We start from the raw sequence: 23,589 nt of genomic DNA, 5'->3' as shown, positions 1-23,589 counted from the left end.
TCAATGGCGTGCCATCGTTTTTCCTTGTCCTCTTCTATCTCTTCTCTCTCGCTTTTCTTCCTTCTGTTCCTACTCTATTTCCTTTCCTTGTCACCGTAACCGTTCCCAATCAGCGGTTCCCGTAGCATTTCATTATCCTTCTTCTTTTGATCTTCCTCCATATTTATCATCCTAATCCTCTCATCCATATTCCTAATGAAATTCAGCTTTGTTCCCTCATCACTTCTCTTATTGCAGTGTACGCCTGCTGCACAGTCTTTTTGGAACCACTACGTTACAAAATTGCTTTTCCTTGTTCTCGTTACTTTCATATGTAAGAATTTATCACACCATTTTCTTCTATTTCCTCTCCAAAATAATACCCTTTCTTTCATCAATCAATTCTCTAATAAACCTCTCGAATTGCCTTCTAGTGCCTTTCCACACTCCAAAACAATCATCCACGTATCTAAAAAACACTAGTAATTTATCACCACCCTTTTCCGTCACGGTTTTCTCCCATTCATTCATTAGTAGATCCGCTATTTCTTGGCTTACACACGAATCAATGCTTAACCCATCTTTCATTTTCAATATCCTGTCGCTTATCTTGCAGAAGCTATTGTCCCGCAAAAAACTTCAAGCCTTCTCCATTCTATTCCTTATACCAGTTTTCAATTTTCCTGTTCTTCATCATACAACAAATATTGCCTGAACAAAATTCTTGTTTTCAAAGCCTCCAATAACCTTTTTACTAACGAATCGATCGCTCGAACAGTAGATCTACACTTTACGAAACCAAACTGTGAATCAAAAATTACGTTATGCTTATCAAGATAATAACGCAACTGTATATATATATATATATCAGTTTCAAGAAATTTTCAGAGGAGCGCCTCCAGAGAAATAAGTCGATGTTCAGGCCCCTTTTTATAGGCAGACATTACTCGTGATAATTTTAAAACTACGGGTGGATTCCCTTCTTAGATATTGGTTATTGCAATCGGTAAGCGGCAGAACAATACAGTCAATAAGTTTTTAATTACATTAGTCGATAATCCTTAAACATCAATACTTTTTGAAGACTTAAATGTTATTTACAATGTTGAGAACTACTTGGGGAGATATATTTCTGAACAGAAAATTGTCCCGCACAAGATTTACAGATTGCTCCATTAGATTGACTGTCGTTACATGAGGCTTGACAATATTATTGTGCACCTCGTCTCCAGAGTTCACGAAATTATTACTAAAATCTTATGGATGGGGGTAAAAGTAGTCCTGATTAAGATCTCACGGCTCTGTTTTCCCGGCCAGAAGGCAGAGAAACATGAGATACTACAGGTTAGATTTTGTCTAGGGATATAGTGATCAAGATACACCCATCTAGTTGTACCCTACACTGCTATCCTAGAAAGGATGGGTTTAGTTCTAGTATAAAGGAAGAACTCTTTCTTCATTTAACAATATACAATTTATTAAAATAAAATAAAAATAACAAGAAAAAAAAAGAAAGAAGAAAACATAGTTTGCAAAACTCAGAATATATTAGAGGAGTACTGAGACAATATTTTAAAAGCCTTGACAAATTATGACATCTTGTCTGTCTAAGTTTAAGTAATAACAGAATAAAGCAAAAATCAAAATTACAAATTACAATGACAGATATTAATTGAAATCGTTTGCAATCAATTAAAGAGTTAAATTATTCCAACATTTGACAGATAATGTATTTAGTTGAGAGTTCTCCACTAGAACTTTGCCATATTGAATTTGTTCCGAGGCTGCCTGCCGAAAACAAAAATAACTTAAAACAGAAACATATTTACCTGAACACTGATGGTAGGCTTCGTGCAAGGTGTTGACACTTGACGAACACTATACTTTCAATCGCACTCAACTATCTCACTATGTTTCACGAGTTTGGTCATTTTATTATACCCGACTCCGTCATTGGTGACGCATGTGGTGGTGTGATATTCTGGATTTTTCCAGAATGCAGGATGAGTCTCCTCTTCACGTGTCAGTGTGAGGAGGGAAGGAAGATAGTACAAGAGACATACACAATTGCTTATCCGGAATCTGTGTTCTTCAACAATCAAAATAAGTGATTGTCTAAGGAGGGAGAGGGAGGAGTCGGATATTCGGGAGATGGTATCTCACTTGATCGGAAGCTTCACATCACTCTTATCCCAAACTTTATGACATTATCATACTGACATTTCCTGAATTGTGGCACTACTTGATTCATATCGAGCCAATGTCCTGTTTTTTTTCAAACTAGGTCACGTATGCACTGGTCGTGCAACATAACCTTGAGTTGTTTGTTGTTTGCGTTTTCTTGACTAATCATCCGATGTCTTTGCGTCAAAAAGAAAACGAAGTGTTTACATAATTTCCAGGTTTGGATGAAACTAGAATGCATTAGTCAACCAACCGTTATCTCTCTATTTCCTCTCTTCTTGAATCACTCACTCCTTGAGGTAAATTGGACATTTTAAGGGTAATAGCAATCAAACATTAAGATTGTTATTCCTATAAGCAATGCATATGTAGAACAAACAAAGTAATGATAAAATTTTGTTTCCAATAAAGTTAATGAGAATTGAATCAGGAACCTAGGAGTATATAGAATGGTCACGAAACTTAGCCCGTGACAACTCTTAACTATAGTTTTAATTACATTTCAAGCTTGTTTACACTTATTAACAGACGATTAAATTTTTGCCGCAGTATACTGCTTTCTCGCTTCATTAACAGTTTGCTTATATGTTTTCCTAGCTTTCAGATAGGCTGACGTAGTCGCTTCATTTTTGTCTATGTTATATATGTTTCAATGTAACATCACCTCACTCGTCATTGAGTATAGTTGACTAGTATAACAGTGGGAATTATTTTCTTTATGTGGCTTTCTAAGTAGGCTATGATTGACCGTGCAAATTCGTTGTAGAATTAACATGTCAAAGTTATAAAGAAATAGGTTCAGGAAGCGTTCAAAATGTTCTTTAGAGGTATTGTAATTCGAAAGCAGTTAAAACCAATTCGTGTGCAGAGCGAATTCTTAAACTCAGATATTTTACCATCAGTGATTAGCCTAGAGATTGCTATTTTACATTGTGGACAAGGCATCAACCTCCTTTATTAATAGTGCTTTATCCAATTTTATCTATACACAGTCATTATCAGAAAATTGAAATGAGGATACATCACAAGGAGTTTGACATAAATTGAAATTTATAAATATATTATCAAGACAAGCTAGACCTCGTGTTGGCTTCACATTTGTAATAGTATAATTAAATTGCCTTATCAGATCTTTTAATTCATCTATACTGTTCTTTGTTGTTACGTCAAAATCAAAATTAGGATCACCACTTTTAACCAATTTCCGAAACGAAGGCTACTCAAAAAGTTTAGCACTTCATCGAGTCGAACTAGAAAGACTTTTGAGTTACCGTTTGGGGATCTGTATAGTGATACGAAAACCAACTTAAAACTGTTAATACCTATACCTGTGGCCTCAAAATCGATTTCAGTACATTGAAAATCAAAGTTAATTTCTTACCTTTAAGTGAGAGTTTATCTCTAACAGAAATGCAAGGGTTATGTATATATTTGTAAGTACATAATAACATTTTTTTTTATTTTTACATTTTATAATCATTGTGGCTACCGGAATGAATAATTACTTCAAGTGTGAAGAAAATCTCTGCTTTATAACAACTTTCCATGTGACCTAGTACCAAAATAATTGTAATAAAAAGTGAATTGATCTAATGTCTCTCTACAATAGCCTGATATTAAACGAGATAATTTTGTAGTTTGACGAAGCTCATTGAAAAGTTTTAGTGAGCGGTATAGTAGTAGAAAATGCATTGAAAAAAATTAAGGGAAGACATAAACCAGTTTGATATTAGCAATCTCAAGTGCTAGGACGCAATAGTAGCGTTTCCTCACTATCAAAACTAGTGAGCCTTTTGCACATAATGAGTCTCAACGTGTAAATCTTAGAATCGTTCGTTAGCCCACAGCTGAAGCTAGTAGATGTAAGACATATTGAAATTCTCGCATTCAGACATACGATTATGCCGTGAAAATGACTGAGGAAGCCGCAAATCAGCACTACATCTTTCGATTTTATTGCTGTTAAGATGTAAATAATGCGGAAGGCCTGCGAAGAAATTATTGTTGTTTGTTAAGAAGATATGCTATAAAAAAACAGCCATAACACAGTTCTGTCGATTTTCGTTCTAGAAATTTTGACGTCCCCAATGCTACTAGGGTGAGCGACCATCAGAGACAGGGAATGATAGTCTCTCAACGTCTCGGGACAAGATCGGCATGTAACCAGTAATGGCATCGCCAATGACCTAACATTCATCCACAGACAGTATTAAACCATTTGGAAAAATCTGGGTAGAAAAGGAACTCGACACTTGGGTGGCATATGATCCTATTCAAAGAGATACACACGATTAAATTTCCGTCTGAGAATCTTACTGAAGTTTAACAAATTGTAGCCATTTCTGAAGAGGTTGATCTCTTGGTTTGAAAAGTAGACAAAATATACCGAAGTACGGGAATGATTGAAGTCGAGTCGACCAGAAGTTCTATAATCTACACTGTGCCCCAGTAGATTAAATTGTGAGTTTGGTGGAACTAAAAGGGCATCTTGCTCCACGAACTGCTGTTGCTAGGCAGACCTTATAAACAGAAAAACTGTGATATTCCAAGCTAACAGCATCAGACCTGATACATACTTGACAACCTGTCAGAAACTGAGAGAATTCGGTTCAGAAGATATGACCCTAATAGCAGAGACAAGTTGGAATATGCTTGCTGTAAACTTGCACTCGAAGTCGGCAAGCTTCCATCTGGGTTGACTGGAATGCGTGCAAGCATGCTGTAAACTGGATTGCGGTAATGAAGTTACGTGAGGGCAACCTTGTATTCAGAACTATTTAACCTTGACTCAAGCATTTTATGCTATTTTGAAGACAATAGTCTATGAACGACCATTGATGTTATGACGCTCTGTGAATTTTTTCCTAAGTATTGATCGCAAGTACAGCAAAAGACAGATCGTCTGAAGTCACGCTTTAAGAGAGCAAGCGTAGAAAGCCAAAAGGCCAAGCACGTGTTAACTGGCCGAAAACTTTCTTGCTACATGCGGATTTATCTACCGCATATCACGGACATGTCACTTTCAGACTATTGTTAGTTTCGGTATCTGACGAACCCCTTGGACGGTGTTAAGTTAGATTATAAAAGAAGCCTGTTGAAACTATGAGTCACAATTTTTACCAGGAATTACAGAAGCTCTGTAGCAACAAGATCACGGTGTAACGGGAGAAATGACAAAAAGGCGTCGACTAAACTGGTGCAAATGTGGTTTCATGTTTTCTAATCACAATTGATGTACTCCCAAATCTAACCTACAAAGGCTCGTTATTTTTAGAGAACCTGATAATTGCAAACAACTTACTTTGTCAGTATGCTTACTAACATTTTTAATTTCGATGTCTACAGCTACTGCCTACACATTTTGCTCAGTAATGCTTATCAATTGGATTACGTTAGTTGCCCTTAGGTTTGGGCAGTTTTCCTTAGCTTTTAAAATAGCTCCTTACGTGTTTACATATATATGCTTGGTTACGTATTAAATTTAATAAAAAGGCATTACTTGAAATATTCTTAATACCTTGTTCTCACATACGGTTTTTAAGTGACAAACTTCTTTGCTAGTTTCAAGAACGAACTATCAGCCAGATGTCAATTGTTTTTTATTAGGAAAACGGTCCGAACATCGGTAGTGTACATTATCAAAAGTTTGTATTTTAATGCCTTTATATATTAGTACACATTTTTACTTTTCTACCTATGCCTGAATAATGATATATTACCTAACCTACTGGATAGATGATGATAAGAATGTAGTCACTCTTCCTTTGGGACTCAGGAGGACAGAGTGGCGCTGTTTGCCGTCAACTCTTAAAATTACACTTGAAAGTCACATCGGTTAAAATTACAGTTCCATCGTTTGAGTTCAACTTAACAATCTTGCCTAATGTTCTGATTATGTATAGTATACAGTGGTTAGTAAATTCGGTATATTTTCTTCTCTTAATCTAAACCGATAAGAATTTTATTTTTACTGTTGTACTTCTGTCAAGGGCAGCCACTTTTTTACGAGTCTTTTACTACTTACCTTCGAATACTTTCTACTCTTTTATTTTCTTCGCGACTACCCACTAAGTGCACACGGATTTATTCTATACTTGCAAACTTATTATATGAAAAAAGACAAGTGCAAAAGCACGCACTAACCTATGCTAGGTGCCAAGTAGAAGCTAATATTTCTTCTACTTCGGATCAGATCAAGGCGAGCTTGAACGACCTTCTCAGCGCTGCGACATTTGGGAACGCAAACGTCAGTGAAGATGGATATGCGCATAAACGTAAACAAATGTGAAAACCAAGGATCAACTTATGTTAAGTGATCAATATAGCTAGATTTATATTATAATTCCATAGTACTCAACGACATATTTAATGCTATTTCTGTCTCTGGAGATGACTCACATGTTCCCTATTTACGCTTAACGTCACTCTTCCTTTGTGAATTAACACATTTTACTCTTCTTTTTCAAAATTGGGTCCATATTCTTAATCTCCACTCGCATTTCTACCTAAATTTATTCAGTTTGGTTACAGATTTTAGAAGTGATATTTTCCTTTTATTCCTGATAGTTTCTATCGGCATCCATTTTCCTTTTAATTTATATATTTTATATTCGACATGTTATTGTAATCACTTCACAAACATATCTTTCCTTTAAAGTTTACAAATACCTAACTGCTAAAAAGAAATGATATAGTACAATGTAAAGGTATTGAAAACTTATTTTCATGATAAAAAGTAATATTGGTCTAACAATGATCGTAAGTTTCTGCATGATTGCTGCACAATATTGTGAATATTTTTAGAAAATGATCATAACACTCACCTGGTATTTATCAGTACTCTGGAATTGGAGTATATAGCAGTTGCATTTCATGTCTTGTACTCAATCGATGTACTAGTGGAAATATAACATTCTCGACGTAACATATCTTTTAGATATTTCGTCCGCTTGTTCAGAGAAGTCAATAAAATCTTCAAAATTATTATAAAATGTATCTTTTACACCAAGCACATCCATCTTCTATAGGAAAACACACTGTAACCTGCTAGCAAGAAGTACTTTGAAGCTCTCGCTGCCATCCGCTTGACTTACGAGGATGTTGCGGACTAGTTGGAGCTTGTGGGAAAACTCTGCAACGCATATTATCAAGCATGCCGTACATGACCGTAAGTAGCCCGCAAAATAGCTATGCATATGACCCTAAATCGTAGTTCGAAAACAGGTAGCAAGTAGTAGAAATTACATCCAGTAACAGAGGGAGACAAACCAAACTACAGACCAAATATACGAGAAACAAGGAATATCATGTGGAGTGCCACAATTATCTTTACTAGGGCAGGTATTTTTGATAAATATTAACGACCTACCAAGTAATATTGCTCCAGCAGAGCTATTTCTGTATATAGATGATGCTAATGTTATAATAAAAGAGAGAGCAAATGAGGATGTTGAAGGTAGTGCAAATGTAATTCTTTCTAAATTATCTCATTGGATTCAAGAAAAAAAGTCTAAAATAAACATTGAGAAGACACAGTAAACTTCCACCACTTGCGTGCGGAACAATTGTGCACAGCATGTGAATATTTTGATTGAAAAGAACGAAATAGACTATAGGCCGTATGCATAGTTATTTTGCGAACTTCCTAAGGGCTACGTATTGGACAATTGATAATTTGTTTTGCAGAGTTCTCATGCAGGGTTAAACAAGCCCACAACTTCCCCGTAAGTTCACCGGATGGCTTCGCATGTTTCAATGTATCCTTTGCTAGCAGCTCCTGTTGCATAAATGCATATGCTTTGTGCAAAGCAAATATTTGAATGTTAATGAGTTTTTTGAATCGGCATATTTTGATGGCAGTCAATTTAAAATTATATACCGATCCTGGAAAGAAGATTGTAGTATATTTCACTTCCGCTAGTGGAAATATTGAGTACTAGATTGAAAACTGAACTAATATATCCTATCTAAAAAAAAATAAATAAGCGAGTGGTGCTTTGTGTTACAATATTGGTAGTATATCTTAAATTAAATTTTCGATTAGCGATTAAATTGTCGATAAGAATTACGAAGGCCAATGGTTATATCAGGGGTCGGCTAAGGGGGGTTCTCCCCAAGAGCCATGGCGGCCGGGCGAAATTTTCCCCCAAATTTCCTCGGGATCATATATCCTACTGTGCTCAGTGTGGATCCCCAGTATTTTCGTTACTAATATATTTCATGTCCAGAATATTAAATCTCCAACCACCAGTAAACAAGTTTCTCTAATCCTCACTGATAGAGAAAATTTATTACACAGTTGTACATATATCATCGTGAAAATGTTATTCTAATATCCGTTTATCCACCTATGACTTTCTAACGTCTTGTGCAGTCTTAGTTTCTTACCTGTTTACCACCTTCGTATACATTTGTGATATGTTGTCAAACTTATATGTTTTAAATACAAAAAGTGCTAAAAACCGCGCAGGAATCTGCTTATTGGTCAACAGAATCTTAGTTGGTTTTTATTCCGATTCCTGGCAGGCCACAATTCGAGGGATCGCGCGTGGTTTGGTCCGCTTAAGCTGCCTGGTTACTGGTGTATGTATAAAGAATGACAAGTGTGGTAAACATTAATCTCCTCCTTTGCACTGCAATTGCTCAAAGTACATTCGTTATTCATGTAAGTAATCTGATTGTAGCGTTGAAAGGTGTGATCATAATTATTATAATATTATGCAAAGCTACTTTGTAGGGAACACCTGCTATAAATATACCACACCTAGTCTTCCCTTTCACCACAGCGCAAGATATTTTTCCAGCACAATAGACATAATGCGTATTTTTCGTACTTATTCTCTTACGCGTATGCACACCATCCTAAATTCGCGTGTTCCCTGCGGACGCTCCACGACTATAACCCTAAGCTTCACATTGGCATATACCGTAATAAATGCAAAAATAACTTGCAGTGAGCAGCTTGCAATGTTTGATGCGTGGTTTTGAGACGTTTGGCTTTCACTGTATGTAGCTAACTACGCACCTGGTTGATGGCATTCTAGGAAAAAGTAGATGTGAAGGATCACGCTGTTTCCAGGAATTTTCCCAACAAAATATTGTATTTAGAATCATATCTTTTATGCCGTCCCAAGGTTAAGCTTATTGGGAAATTGTTTAGAAAATACATTCTCAAAATACTAGAGCTGATTTTGAAAAAAAAAAAAAATGCTCAGTACATAAAATTTATTTCTGCTGGGATTTCTATTGAAGAGCTACAGGTTCACAGGTTTAGTACTTAGATATCTTTCTTATTACTTTTTACGATTTAACCGAATTTACCTGAAATATAAAAGAAAAAAGAACTGTATTCCTAATCTACACCGTTTATTTCTCCCCCACGTTTTTATATTTCAAAAACATATTTCCAAATAATTAATCCGTTTTCTGGATACGGCATACATATTATCTATGCAGTTGTTACTTTCGATGCTAATGCATTATCACAGTAAAGTTTAGCTTCGTAATATTCTTTCACCTTTTTCATGACAACATTTTAGCCTCGCCCAATATGTGGCTACATCAACCAGCCCTCAGTGTTAACCGTAGCTAAGGGATCACTTGGAAGCTTTATATATTGCACTGTCAAGGAGAAGGTTGAGGTATCCCACAGGTACGATTCGTCTAGGGGACTCACATGCGGTCGACTGTGCATTGGGACTATGTTAATTCAACCGGATTTTTAGTAATGTGGATAGGTAAAAATCTCTCCTGGGATGTGCATATAATTAAGGTTAGTAAAAATAAACCAGATTTATTTTTCAATGAAAGTAGTTAAGACCGTATTAAAACATTCTGCTTTAAAAACAATTTACTTTGGATTATTCAAATCGAGTTAAACATATAGCATTATATTTTAGGGAAATGCGCACAAAGCCAAAATATTTTTTTGCAATATAGAAAAGAATAATAAGAATTATGGCAAATACTAAAGCAAAAGATCGCTGCAAGCCAATATTTAAATTAAAAAAAAAAAAAAAAAAACTTCTTATACTTCCACTACCCTGTTTGTATATCTTAAATTTACTGATACTTGTAAAGAGACACTTAGACATCGGATCGAAGAAGAACGTAATCATGATACAAGAAACAATCAAAAAAATCTGTAAAGAACAAACAACTATATTATATGAAAAAGGGTGTAAATACGAGGGTATTATACTTGAGAACAAACTTCCCAAACATATAAATACTCAGTACCCTGTTGCTAAATTAATATATATATGTAACATCAATTCTTTTAGTCGGTAGAGGGATACATGAATTGCTAACTGCATAAAATTTCACATTATATATACAAAAATAGTATCGTCACTTGTTTTTAGCGTTAGATATATATGCTAAGATTTCTACATACACTGCAAATAATAATTATTTATTGAAGCTTTATTTTTAATAATATCATGCAAAAAATAAGGTATAATAATGATACAGAATGTAAAGCATCATTGTTAACCTAGAGTATGTAATTTACATCATTACTTTTTCTTTTACTTTTGTGTTTCTAATTTAATGACTTGTGCCTTAGATTTAATGTATGAAAAATAACGAACACAAATACATTTGCACATCGTCTAGTAACTAAATTTGGTTTATGTATCTCAGGGTATAATCCAATATTCCTAACTTCGTACAAGTATGAAGTAAAACAAAATAATTTTTGATTTGAAGCACGTCTTTATAGTTTATCACAGTCTCCGTAAGTTGGCTACTCTGTATGTACATGTGGTTAGCACCCAAAGTATTAATACATGGTTCGTTTAATTAACTGTAGCAGAGATGGGTTCAGATGATTTCATTTCGGAGAGTAAAAGTATTACTACGAAAGCACTGGTTAACCTATTTGAGTTCTATCGGTAAAATAATCCGAGAGAATTTCGTAATTCTGTAAGGGGGAATCCCAAGAAAAGAGATTCGGTGTCGTAGAAGAAACTCCTTTGACAGTTTAGGAGGAGATTGTTTGGCAACTATGATATAAATACCTATAGTCACGTTTGAGTCAAGCCAATATTTATAAAAGAAGGAGAAAATTATACACTATTGTTAATTTCTAAAGTAAAAAAAAAAAAAAATATTTTTTCTGCTATTAATTAAAAAAAATAACCATTTAAGATCTGAGAAAGTGGCATAATATGAGAAGGCGTTTAATTTTAAAAATTGGTTAAACAAAAAGACAAATTACTTCTCTCACCCTTTTATTTTACCTTAATTTACAAAAGAAATTAATTTGTCGTTAACATATATGCCGATAAAACTGTTCACAGTTAAAATATTGTGATATGATTTTCATCTTTTAAATATCGAAAAACATCATTATACCGCAAAACAAAAATACCATGAGAGCGGATATCTCATAATAAAATATTTCAGTCAAATATACCGTATGTTGCTAGTGATACGTTTGATCATTCTTAAGTTTAAGGTACATATGCGCTGCTCTATCAAACATTAAGTAGGTATATTCCCCATTACTTTCTTATATAACTCTCTAGCTGCTCTGTGGTTAGCCTGAGCGCCGTGTGTGTGAGAGATCGGTTCATTTCCAACGTTAGCCAGTAGGTCCTTGTTGTATATAACATTCGTACTAAAATGGACGCTAAACATCAATACAACTAAGCTATAAAAGCAAGACCAGCAAATGAAAATACGCAGCAACGACCACAAAATAAATTTAACTAGAAATTGCTTGCGCTACATGTATTTAAGTAAAGACGAAAAGCTGGGAAGAACGAGTAAATTTTTCTTTAAAATATTGCACTCCGCCTTGGAAATGTTATCCCTTTTTAAGTAAAAAATTCCTATAACATTACTTATTACATTTTATTTATGAAATTAAAATTAGTAATGTAGCAGAGGAAAACTTAGTTTTGCGCTTTCTCTCCTTATGCAACATTGATCGTACGTTGTGAACTTGTAACTATTTAAGAACAAAAAACGAAGAATCGTACTTTGATAAAATGTACTTAGGTATATCAAAATGGCAATTCTGTAATATATTGCATGGATGTGTTTACAGTATGAATATTTCGATATTTCGGTATGGTTCTGTATTATCACAAGTAGCAAAATTTCGATATTTAAAATACTGGTTTCAATATCTTTTACGTTCCCTGTCTAATGCCAAACCATTTCACCCACTAACTCAGTTTCACAAGAAGTTGCACTTAACAATTTTCTTCCCCAGGTCAGCTTAAAAATTTAGTTAAAACGAATTATAGTTTTGTTATTGCTTTCAGGTTTGTTTGCTTCGCTTGAACATGAAATGCTGAAGGTTTCAAATTTCTAATTTGAACACTTTTTCTGTTAGCGAAATGGCTTTACATTATTTTGACCTTGCTTGTAATAAAGTTGAAATCAAGACAGAAAATGTTCCTGTTAAAGTCGAAATGAAAGCAGAGATCGAGTCATCTGAAGAATGTAATTATAAACTGTGTACTAGTAGCACTAATGATCTTAAAGATCCTCTAAAAATACGTCCAGATTGTAAGGAAGAAGAGAGAACGACGGAAGGAGAGAACATCGCATCAGAAACTAATGTCGATGAAACAGTATCAGATTGGAAACTAACTTCAAGAGCAATATGTTGGGTCAAGCCTTTCTCAACTGCTGAATTAAATGCCAAACGTTTTCATAATAATATCAAAACAAAATCCGCCGATCGTACACACTATACGGAAGAGTCTGCCACCATTGGAGGTGAAAAGGATAACGAAAAGGACGTTCAAGGAAATAATCGAGAAGCAGGTAGCAATGCTCAGACCCTAAGGTACGTATAATTTTTTTTTTTCAAAAATATCTTGTATAAATATTTTTTCAACAGCTGCAATAATAGGGTAAATAGAAGTTTATCGTTTACCTTAAACTGAGTTATTGGTATTGCAAATATTTGAACACATAAAGGAAAACAACCTAATGAGTAGCCATGAAGTAAGTATTCTAACGTAGCGGTAAATTAATATCAACCTTCTCCTTGCTCCAACCTTGAGTGTTCGGATTATACTCACAAGCTTTTGAGTAATGTCAAGAGCGATTCTTTTTATAAACGGGTGCTTGCACGTAAAACGATCGCTCAGCATTAATTTAAACGAGATATAAACAGCTGCCAAGTCCAAAGACTACTTAATAAAAGTATTCCGAAATACTAAGTGCAATAGGAGGTTGGGCACCATATGATGGCGGGTCTCATCATATGAGTTTGCACCGATTTTTGTAGCAGTAATGTTTTTACACCGATATTTGTGATGTTACTGGACTGGACTCGTTACCATTTACTTACCATGTTTGTTATTAGATCAATTTCTTTTCATGCCGCCAGAAAAATGATTGAAATTTCTTGAGGCCAAATATTTGAGCTGAAGCACGAAACTTCTCACTTCATAAGTATCACAATTCTTAGTTACTGAACACTAACCAATCAAACGAAAGTAAGGAAAAACATTTTGTCTTGTTAGATAGGAAGTTCAAGGTAAATGGGGTGATTTTGATCCCCAATTCTGAAAAAAAAAAAAAAACCTTAAAATATATGACTGAGTTTGTGGAACTGGGTGCGACAATGTTGTTGACAATGCGACAATGTTGCGTACAGTAACAAGTAAGACAAAATAATTGGAAACATCTCTGTGTAAGAAACTCACCGTGTTCCCCGTCATTTGACCAACATTTACGTCACACAAACAAACCAAACCAACAGAAAATGGCATTATAGTTCATCAGTAAGTTTGCACACTTCTTCAGTAATAAAGCTAAAGTGTGAATGTATGGTGGAACATAAGCTATTAGATGTCTTTCAAATTTATCTTCGTTGCTGTTTCATTTGTAATTCTCCAACTTGATTCCCCACTTTTACTGATAGTAATTACTAGAGTTGGCTGGTTTAAACCAAGGTTTTTTAAACCTTGGTTTAAACCAGCTGCTTTTTTTTTTTAAAAAAAAAAAAAACCAAGTGGTTTAAACCAAAAAACGAAAAATGTTCGTAAAAGTTTAAGTGTTTGTAAAGTCTTGATGATACACATTTGTGGGTTATAACGTTTCATTCCCGTACATTATTCGTATATTCAGACCTAAATTTCCCATTCATTAGTCAAAGAAACCTTATTTTCTATATAGGTTTAAGAATGTTTCTTTTGTGATTTTTGTAGTTTATTGTTTCTGTTATGCAACTGCAATCAAAGGAAAATTCTAAATATTGTTTCGTTTAAATAATATTTACTATTGATAAAATACCTCGAAATGCCGTACTTTTGGGGAAGAGGACCATACAAACCCCACGAGAGGCATTTATTGAAATCGGAAGTATTTTTTTTATCTATTTATGTGTAAATAGATCAGAAACAAAGTGGACTCAAATAATTCGTATCTTTATTCACTCTTCTTACTGATATGCAAATTAAGTCGTGTTTCATTATCTTTGACTAATAAAAGTCGTAGTGTACTAACTTCGACTAAATTAGTCCTTCTGTACTCTTTAGTACTTTGAAATTGTCAATATGTAATTCTGTATAATGGTTTCACTTGTGCAATTGTTTATTTTTTGTATTTGTGAAATGACTCTTGACAATTATATTGACAAGTATGTTAAGATCAGTACAACGTATTTTTATCAGGAGTCCTTCGTGAGTGAGTCGCCAGATATATCGCATTTGTGGCCGAATATTCTCGGTTTCGAGTTCAAATGGAGGAACAATTTCTCTCAGATGTAAGCTGAGAAGCAGTTTGGATTCCGCTCCAAGTTTGTGACTCCTTCCAGCATTATCCGGTTGTTGTAAGGTAACACCAAGGTGACACAAAGTTATTTCTGTCTGTATGTGATGTAAATACATAAAGGAAATTATTTAAACCAAAAAACCTGGTTTAAACAAAAAAAAAAAAAAAGTTTAAAGCAAAAATCTGCTTTTTTGTTTTTTTCAATAAAAACACGGTTTTTGCCGGTAATTACACAGCATCTTTCACACAAAAGGCAAAAGTACATCATTTTAAAGTACTACTAAGGACACTTCTGTTCTGGACATTTCAGAAGCACTTGCATGTTTAAAGAATTCTTCGTCTGTTTCGGATTAAGTCAAAAATACTTTTCCGATATTAGTATGTTTAATACATGCGCAAAACAAATCTGATAATGTTAGTAAAACTCGTTTCAATATCTGTTGCGCATGCGCGTAATGAGACAATATACCAACATGTGTGATTAACTGAGAGAAACTGTCCTTCTGTAAACGCAATGAATGAGTCCAACGAAGACTGTGTTGGATTAGATTCGAGTCTAGCGTCCGGTTGAGCAGCGAGGGTGTTTGACACTTGTACCTACAGCTTAACCTGTTATCAGAACCATATAATATACGACCGGCACTAGATCTCAAACCTCTGACACCAATGGCCGTACGCCATCTACGTGGGAGCTCAAGAGCCAAACGAGAATAACCAGATGAACTAATTCAGTATAACTGTACCTTAGTGAATGCGATATGTATTAAGCTGATATGTATTAATGTGACAGGACACGCTACTACATCAGCATTTGTGCACCCGTTGTTTTCGCGAGTTTTGCGTTTCGCTCACTTCGAGCGGTGTGACTGAGCGCTCCGCTCAATAACCTTCTGATCTCTACCTTAGCTGTCTAAACTAGACTGGCAACATTGACAACACATGATCAGGGAGCAGCATTGTGAATCGACAGCAAGTGGGCAGGTTGAAGGAGAATAATAAAAGAAGAATGTAGCGATGAAGATTTTAAGTGAATTAATAAATAAGAAGCGTTTAAGGACTTGTTTTGTTGTAACCTGCCGGTAAAGGTAAGAAAACTGAATGTGCTCGAAAATAACAAGTAAGCCGTGTTCGTGAAGAAGTAAAACACTGCAAGTAAACATCGCATGTCATGTACTAATGTCAACGAAAAGAATTAAAATAAGTGATATGTGTATACTGTATACGACACACTAAAGCATGCTTTGCACTCGTAATCTTATAGAATTCTTTTGATATAACCGTAGAAGCATATGCGCATATAAAAAGTAAATCTACAATATTGATACATTATTTATGTAAGCCGATATAATAATATTCATTTCAAATACTTCACTCATAACCTAACCTACTTTATTGGATACTGCATATCAGTGCTACAAAAAGTAAATAATTAAGTTTCTTGCGCCAGTCAATATTAGTAAAAGTTAATAACTTGTATACACTCTGGAGGATTAGTAAATATAAAACGTCATGTATATAATGAGCGCACAATATGAACGCATTACTTTGCATTGAATTCTTTTAGTCTTAAGCTCAAGTTTGAAACATATATCCACAAAAAGCGCTTGAAAGAAATTCAATCTATATTTGATATAGGCCTATATAATAGCGGAATATTACTTCAAATTATAGCTATAAAAATATCTAACAACCACAGTAGTGATATAACATCGTTACATAAGTGTATCATTTCTGAAAACTGTGCTAGCTAACATATTTCTCTGTGAAGAATGTTTGAAATATCAGTAATAAGTTGAATTCAATTTAAATAAAAGTTTGCCAGTCGCGACCATCAAGTGTCATTTAGTTAGTCTCTTTGTATGTAAAGCAGTATTACACTAAGGAATCGTCTGTTCAGGCAAACACAGAACTGAAGATAGAAACAATTATATCAAAGTGGGAAGTATAATATAATAGTTTAGTGCATCCGTAAAAAGGAAATAATTAAAAATAATAAATAAATAATAAGTATAAAAATAAATAAGAGATCAAGTTTCTCTAAAACAATTCTTTCTGGACTTATGAAATAACATAATTTGCTACTGTCGTCTGAACTTTCATTTATTCTGAAAAGACTTTTAGAAATCTAGTAGGGAAATCCTATTGCATGTATTATTAGTATTTTGTATATTTCCTTGTTTTATATATCTTATTTCTTTTGAGTAGTTGTCAATCTCAGTTTTATGTTGAACACTATCAATAATTAAAATCAGTGACGTTATCAAATCATTATTAAAGCGACTGTTTACGTCAAAATATTGTTCGTTTGTGGTGAGCATTATCTGTTGTGTATATGAATACTTTTTTTGTGATATAATGTGGTATTATAGAAACAAATATAGTAAATAAACACATATGGTTTTTAATAGCAAGTTTACGCAATTGTATTCTGAGAATTCTGAATCTAGATTGCATCATCTCTCTACCTCCAGCTACGTCTTACAACTTCGTGAATAACATCAGTGTGGAGACTTATATTGAAGGCTTGAATGGTAAGTTGTCGATTACGAACCAAGAGTGTTGTAGTATTAATATTGGTATTCTTATTTGAGTTCACTATTTCTTGATACACTGTTTTCGGAGCGTGCGCTCCTGCTACCGAGATTCCGGATAACTGGAGGTTATTAAAGATTTGTTTCTTATTTTAACCATTAATACCCTCCACCGTTACCGTCACCGTTACATTTTAGATTATGAGACTCACACGCTTGTGAAAAATAGTTGCAATTAAGAGTATGAATTTCCTTGACTGCTAGTTTTGTAGTTTACTTCGTCGTAAAAAAAAAAGAAAGAACATGGGTGGAAATCGGCGTAATCGACAAAGAGACAGTGCAAGTGCATCTGGTGGTGCGGCCATATCAGACTTAGATAAAGTAGTGTGTTGTGCGGACCCAGCTAGAGATGAGTATCATGTACAATGTTGTCTGTGTGATCGCTTGTATCACCGCGTGTGTAGTCAAATGACAGAAGAACAATGGAATGGCCAAAATGAACTCGAGGATGATGTACCCGTTGAAGCATTATGGAAGTGCGGACAGTGCGAACCACATAAGTTGATGGAGAAGGGAGAACGAAGCCTGTCTTTGGATGCGATGGAACAGATGCTTATCCGAATGTTTGAGAACTATAATGAAAAGGGACAATGTGAGTTGAGGTGGAAAATCAAGGAAGATTTTCAGATGAAGATGAAGGTATTCAAGAGGATTTATGGGATAGTAGGGAGCAATTGGAGAACAAGATTGAAGAAGTTAGCAAGAAGTGTGACAGGACGAGCGCTTTGTTAACTCAAGAGGTAAATGAATTGTCACGAAAGATGGACGGAACCCAGCAGGAGATTCAAGATTTGAAGAATACTGTCTGTAAACTCGAGGAAGTGGCAATACTAACAGAGAAAAGGTGAGTCAACAATTTGAAGAAGTAAATAGGAGAATCGATCAGGTATCGAAGAGCTGTGTATCAGGTATGGCACAATCTCAGGACAGGATGCAGGATGAGATTGCAGATGTGAAGGATGAGGTGTTACAGATGACTACCGCACAGATAGAAGATCGGTTGGCCAAAGAAGAGGTAAAAGTCCTGCAGAAGACTGATGAATGTAGAAAGGTGATAGAAGAGGTTTCTGGAAGAATGATTAGAGCCAACGCGGTGATGAATAATCAACTGCAAGTGTGTCGCGCGGAAGTGAGTCAGTCGAAGGCTGTCATGTGGCAAAACACTACGGAACTGTGGAAAGTACAACAAAAATTGGCTTGTCATGAGGTAGCAATCGCGTCACTTCAACAAAGGATCGAGGAGGAATGGCGAAGACATAGTTCAGGCGTAGAAGAGGAAACAGAAGTGAAGCGGCTATACAATCGTGCTCAATCTCCAAGCTTAGATGGAAGGCGCAACAGAAGTGATTCCTGTGGTACCTGCTGTGGAAGAAGTGCCCTCAATAGTACGGCGGCTTCTCGGAGCAAGGAACCTGAGGTGCACCCAAATTATCGAAAAAGACGAAGGAGACGGATCAAGACCAGTTCGTCTGATGAGAGTGGGTATTCAGAAGAAGATCGATGGTCTCCGAAGACGGAAAGAAGAAGAAGAAACCGACAAAGAAGACAGCTTCCTTCTAATGGCAACGAGAATGAAAACGCCAGAAGACTAACGACCCTTCGCGGAGCGTATCGGAAGCAGCTCAGAACTATAGGGAGGAAATCGAAAAGGAAGAAGACGAAGAGGAATTGAAAATGCGATTAACGGATATAAAATTGTTCACGCAATATCCACCAGAGAGAGGTGATTTGTCAGCTCAAGCGTTTATCGTACAGTTTGAACGAAAGTGTGCTCTAATGGGTGTGCGACCTAGTCAGGCGCTTAAAGTATTATCATTCGTACTAAGAGACGCAGTGCTATCATGGTATTATTCCAATGTGAACAAATTCCTCACGTGTGCCGACTTCAAGCAAATGTTCTTAAGACATTATCATTCCGAAGACGTGACATGTGCTAGGCTAACGCGCCTTAAGACTGTACCATTCAATCCTAAGGTTGATGGGAGTGTTGAACGTTTTGTTACAAATAGATTCTGTCAGATTAGGGACTTGGATTCACAGAGCAGTGAAGCCCAGATTTGCAACACTATCATAACCTTGCTACCAGTTCAGTATCAGAGACAGTTGGTTTCGTCACGAAGCCAGTGGTTAGCAGAAATTCTTGAAACAGTCCGACGACTTGAACTGATTCACGACACATGGGAAGCAAGACGGAAGACAGGAAGAGATGGCGCTAAAAGATTGGAGGACGGTGAAGAGGTGATTACTCGTAAAGCTAAAGTAGGAACTATATCGAAGGACCAGGAGGATAACAAGACAGAGCCTGCGAACACAAGAGAAGAATCACCGTACGAAGAACGAGATGGTGCACGAGAACGCGAGAATTATCGAGGCGGCAGACGAGTTGGTCGTGCACGTTCTTGGAGGGGGAGTAGACGACCAGGAAGGAAATGGCACACACACGAAGAATATGAAAGAGATGACCCAAGATTCTCCCAAGAGGATATTCAACACCGTTGGGATCCTCGAGGAAGTCCAGATTCAAAAAACTAAATGAAGTATCCACCTCGCGGGTCGGAGGTAGGTACGATTTGTGTTGTGTGAAGACCCATGAGAAAGGTGTAAGTGAGGATATACCTGAGGAAGTGAATAGTGGTGTATATAGTCCTTTATTTGTACATGAGTAAGAGTGTAGGAATGAGGTGAATATTTTTCGAGTTAAATTTCAGTGTATAGCTGGACAAGAGTGGGAGTATAACACAGATTATGAGAATATTGATGACGTGAAGACTTACTTTGAACGAGTAAAAGAATGGTCTGGTATCATACGAGTAAGTGTGTTGGATGAAGTTGTGCAAGCACTTGTTGATAGCGGTGCGGAGGTGACGTTGTGTAGTCTAGAGTTGTGGAGAAAGGTTACGAAGATTATATCACTTCCAAAATTGAAACCAGCACCCCACGTAGTTCTTGTCGATTATAGTGGAACCAGGAAGAAAATGGTGAAAGGAGAAGTATATCTTCCTGTGACAATTAGTGGAATACAAACGAATGTTCGAGCTTTTGTGGTCGACGGACTCAACCAAGATCTACTGGGTGGTGATTACATGAGCAAGTTTCAAGTCAGAATGAATTTTGGAAATGGCATTGTAACCATTCAAACTGGAAAACAAGAAGTCGTAGTACCCATGGTTCAAGCGAAGGAGGAAGAAAATACGTGTAATAATATGATTAATGAGTTGAGTGTGGATTACCATCTCCCTGTAAACGTCATAGAAGAATGGAGTGAATGCGAATGCCATCCACAGGAAGTATGCAGCTCACAGGTATGTGGATGCGATCATGAAGATCTGAAAGAAGTTTTAAGTCAGTGGAACAGCGTATTGATGCAACACGAAGATTCGTATGATGAAGCTAGGTCAAGGCAAAGAGATGAGTGGAACCTGAGACGAATTACGCTGGCACAAATAAAGGATCAAGCTCTTGTGGAATCTTTGTATGATCCGCATGTTCAGGAGATTCAATGTTCGGCTTGCTGTCCAAAGAGAGTGGAAGTCAGGGAAGTCAGGGAAAAAGCGACTGAAAAGAGTTTGTACGCTACCCCAGAAGAAATGAGAGAAGTGGTGGAGAAAACTCCTATTGCTCCGGAACACAAGGAAGTGTTGTTCAATGTGCTGATGAAGAGAAAAAAAGTTTTCGCCCATTTCCCAGGAAAATGTAACAAGTTTAAGTATACAATCCAGGTTACCACTGAAGATGCAATTGTGAAACAACCTTACCTAGTTCCACTGTGTTATCGAGATAAGGCGAGGGAGCAGATCCAAAAATGGTTGCGTGAAGGTATCATTGAGCCTGCGATGTCAAAACATCATCATCCCCTGGTAATAGTCAGAAAGAAGAACTCGGATGAGGTTAGAGTCTGTCTTGATTTGGTCCAACTTAATAAATTCGTATCTTTAACAAATCTGAAGATCGAACGCCCCGATGACCTCTTTGCAAGATTTAATGGGATGACCTGTGCAACGTCCCTTGACCTGGTGCATTCCTACTGCCAGATCGAATTAACTGAAGATTGTGCGGATCTTATAGCATTCTCTTTTTAAGGCCAGATGTACCGGTATTGCAGAGTACCCTTTGGTTACAAGAATGGTGGAGGTTGTTTAATAGCAGCATTGCAGAGAGTGTTGGGAGTTGCTATTCTTGAAAAGATCTTACTGTATATAGATGATATTTTAATTCCAGGGACTGATCCAGTAGCTCATATCGAGTTGTTAGATCAAGTTTTGTATAAGTTAGAGGAAGCAAATATGACAGTAAATTAAAGAAATGCACATTTATGGTATCTGAGGCAAATTTCTTAGGTTTTGTGGTAACACCGGTAGAAATAGCGAAAAATCCAGAGTACGTGGATATAGCTAAATCATTGCCAAGGCCAACAACTATAAAAATATTGGAAAAGATCTTAGGATTTTTTCAGTGGTGTAAATTAATTTAAATCCATTAATTTAAAATCATTTTTCCCTACATAATTATGTAGCACTTGGTTTCATTCCAACTAAACTTGATACATATATGTCTTACAATCTGGAAAGAAATACTCGGGAGGGTAAGGTACCCCTAGCATCCCAAAGAGTGGGGATTGGAGAGCTGACGTTTTAAAAATAATTGTAATGATCGATATTCGTGTTGAATCCATAGTTTTCGGGTCAGTCGCTGATATGGATAATGACTTTCCATGCCGTTCGAGTTCATCCCTGAGGAATCGAGAAGGGTGACATTTTAAAAGTAATCGAAAATGACGGGTATTAATGGCTAATCCATAGTTTTCATTAGTAGCACTTTTGATACATTTAAAAAGAAGTTAAAATGCAACTTTTGAGTTTTATTAATGTAAACTTGTGCTTTAAGAAAAACTAGACTATTTGCCATCCAAAGTTGTAGGTGCGACTGTAGAGTTTTTAAAAATATTTTTAGTATATACTTTTTAAATAGCACGATGACATGGGAGGGAGATTGAGTGAGAGATTTCTGTCCTTTCAACATGTTCTTAAACGTTTATAAGGATTTTGTTAAGATTTTCTTATAATTTAAATTTATGTTTGTTTCTTATATTGCACACAGAGAAAAATCCGTTCTCCGGAAAGCGGTATACTTTACAAATATACGGTATCCTCTTGCTTACTACAGAAATCAGTACGGAGCATCCTTTATCCGTATGCTACATAGGCACTGCCCTTAGATGTTACATCATGCCGTTGCAAGATGTCTGACATCTAACAGTTTTCCGTATATCGCATGCATATATTTATGTTACCTTTATCAGCTATATGTTATATACATCCATTTGTATGTGAGATCCTGACCGCCTATATTGTTTCATACAGAAAGTACGTAAACATAGAACACATACTGAACGTATTATAAAACATACGTTTTCAGTTATGCGTCTGCTGTACGTTCAGTGCAAGTACACACAACTTTTAAGATGTAAAGACAACCTAATTTTGAAGAGACTCGATAATGGTGACGCCCTTTCCGTTGTTCTAGTAAGTAGCACGCGCGCCTTTCGTGCACGGGATCCCACATTCGATTTCCGGTGGGAGTCTCTTACAAAATTTGAACGATTACTGTGTTCTAATTTCTTCTTAATATTTGATTCAACGTCTCATAGAATCTCGATGCAGAAATGGAATCCGAAACTTAAATAATTAACTAACTCGAAACAGATGAGAGCACAAAACTTAAGGTTTCGGCAGAAAACTAACACAAAATTTTGGCATAGAAAATGGATCAAGTGTCCAGTTTAAGGGGGAGGAAAAGGATTGGAACATGGTCATAAAGACTATAAAACGCATTTTTAAAATGGCAGTCAGTGATGATTATAGAGGTGGCTTGGGGGCATATAAATTCGAAACTCTCTCCAGGACATTTCCCAAGCGTGCTCAATCTGAGTTACCAGAATTTTCGCAAGACTATATTCACCCATCGTTTATTCAATCCCACCGCCCGGGAAAATCTGAAATGAACATTGCCTCCTATCGTGCTCAATATTAATTACAAGTATTTATGCAGTACTGATTTTCATCTCTAGTGTAATAAAATTCTTCCACTGGAAAAT

At 36.0% G+C, this 23,589-nt stretch overlaps 1 protein-coding gene across 1 annotated transcript in view; it reads left to right on the top strand.

Annotated features, from left to right (window-relative positions):
• The window catches only part of LOC145673568 (uncharacterized), a 97,691-nt gene that overhangs the window by 4,479 nt on the left and 69,623 nt on the right, over positions 1–23,589 (top strand). The window contains exon 2 of the mRNA XM_081743405.1: positions 12,438–12,967. Within this exon, the coding sequence (XP_081599531.1) occupies positions 12,513–12,967 (455 nt within the window). The 5' untranslated portion in view covers positions 12,438–12,512. The remainder of the gene's footprint in view (positions 1–12,437; positions 12,968–23,589) is intronic.

This window comes from Thermobia domestica, chromosome 16, assembly GCF_964235325.1.
Source record: "Thermobia domestica chromosome 16, izTheDome1.hap1.1, whole genome shotgun sequence".
Lineage (NCBI taxonomy): Eukaryota > Metazoa > Arthropoda > Insecta > Zygentoma > Lepismatidae > Thermobia > Thermobia domestica.
The sequence above is the reverse complement of the archived record's forward strand: the minus strand, read 5'-3'. Positions and strand labels throughout refer to the sequence as shown.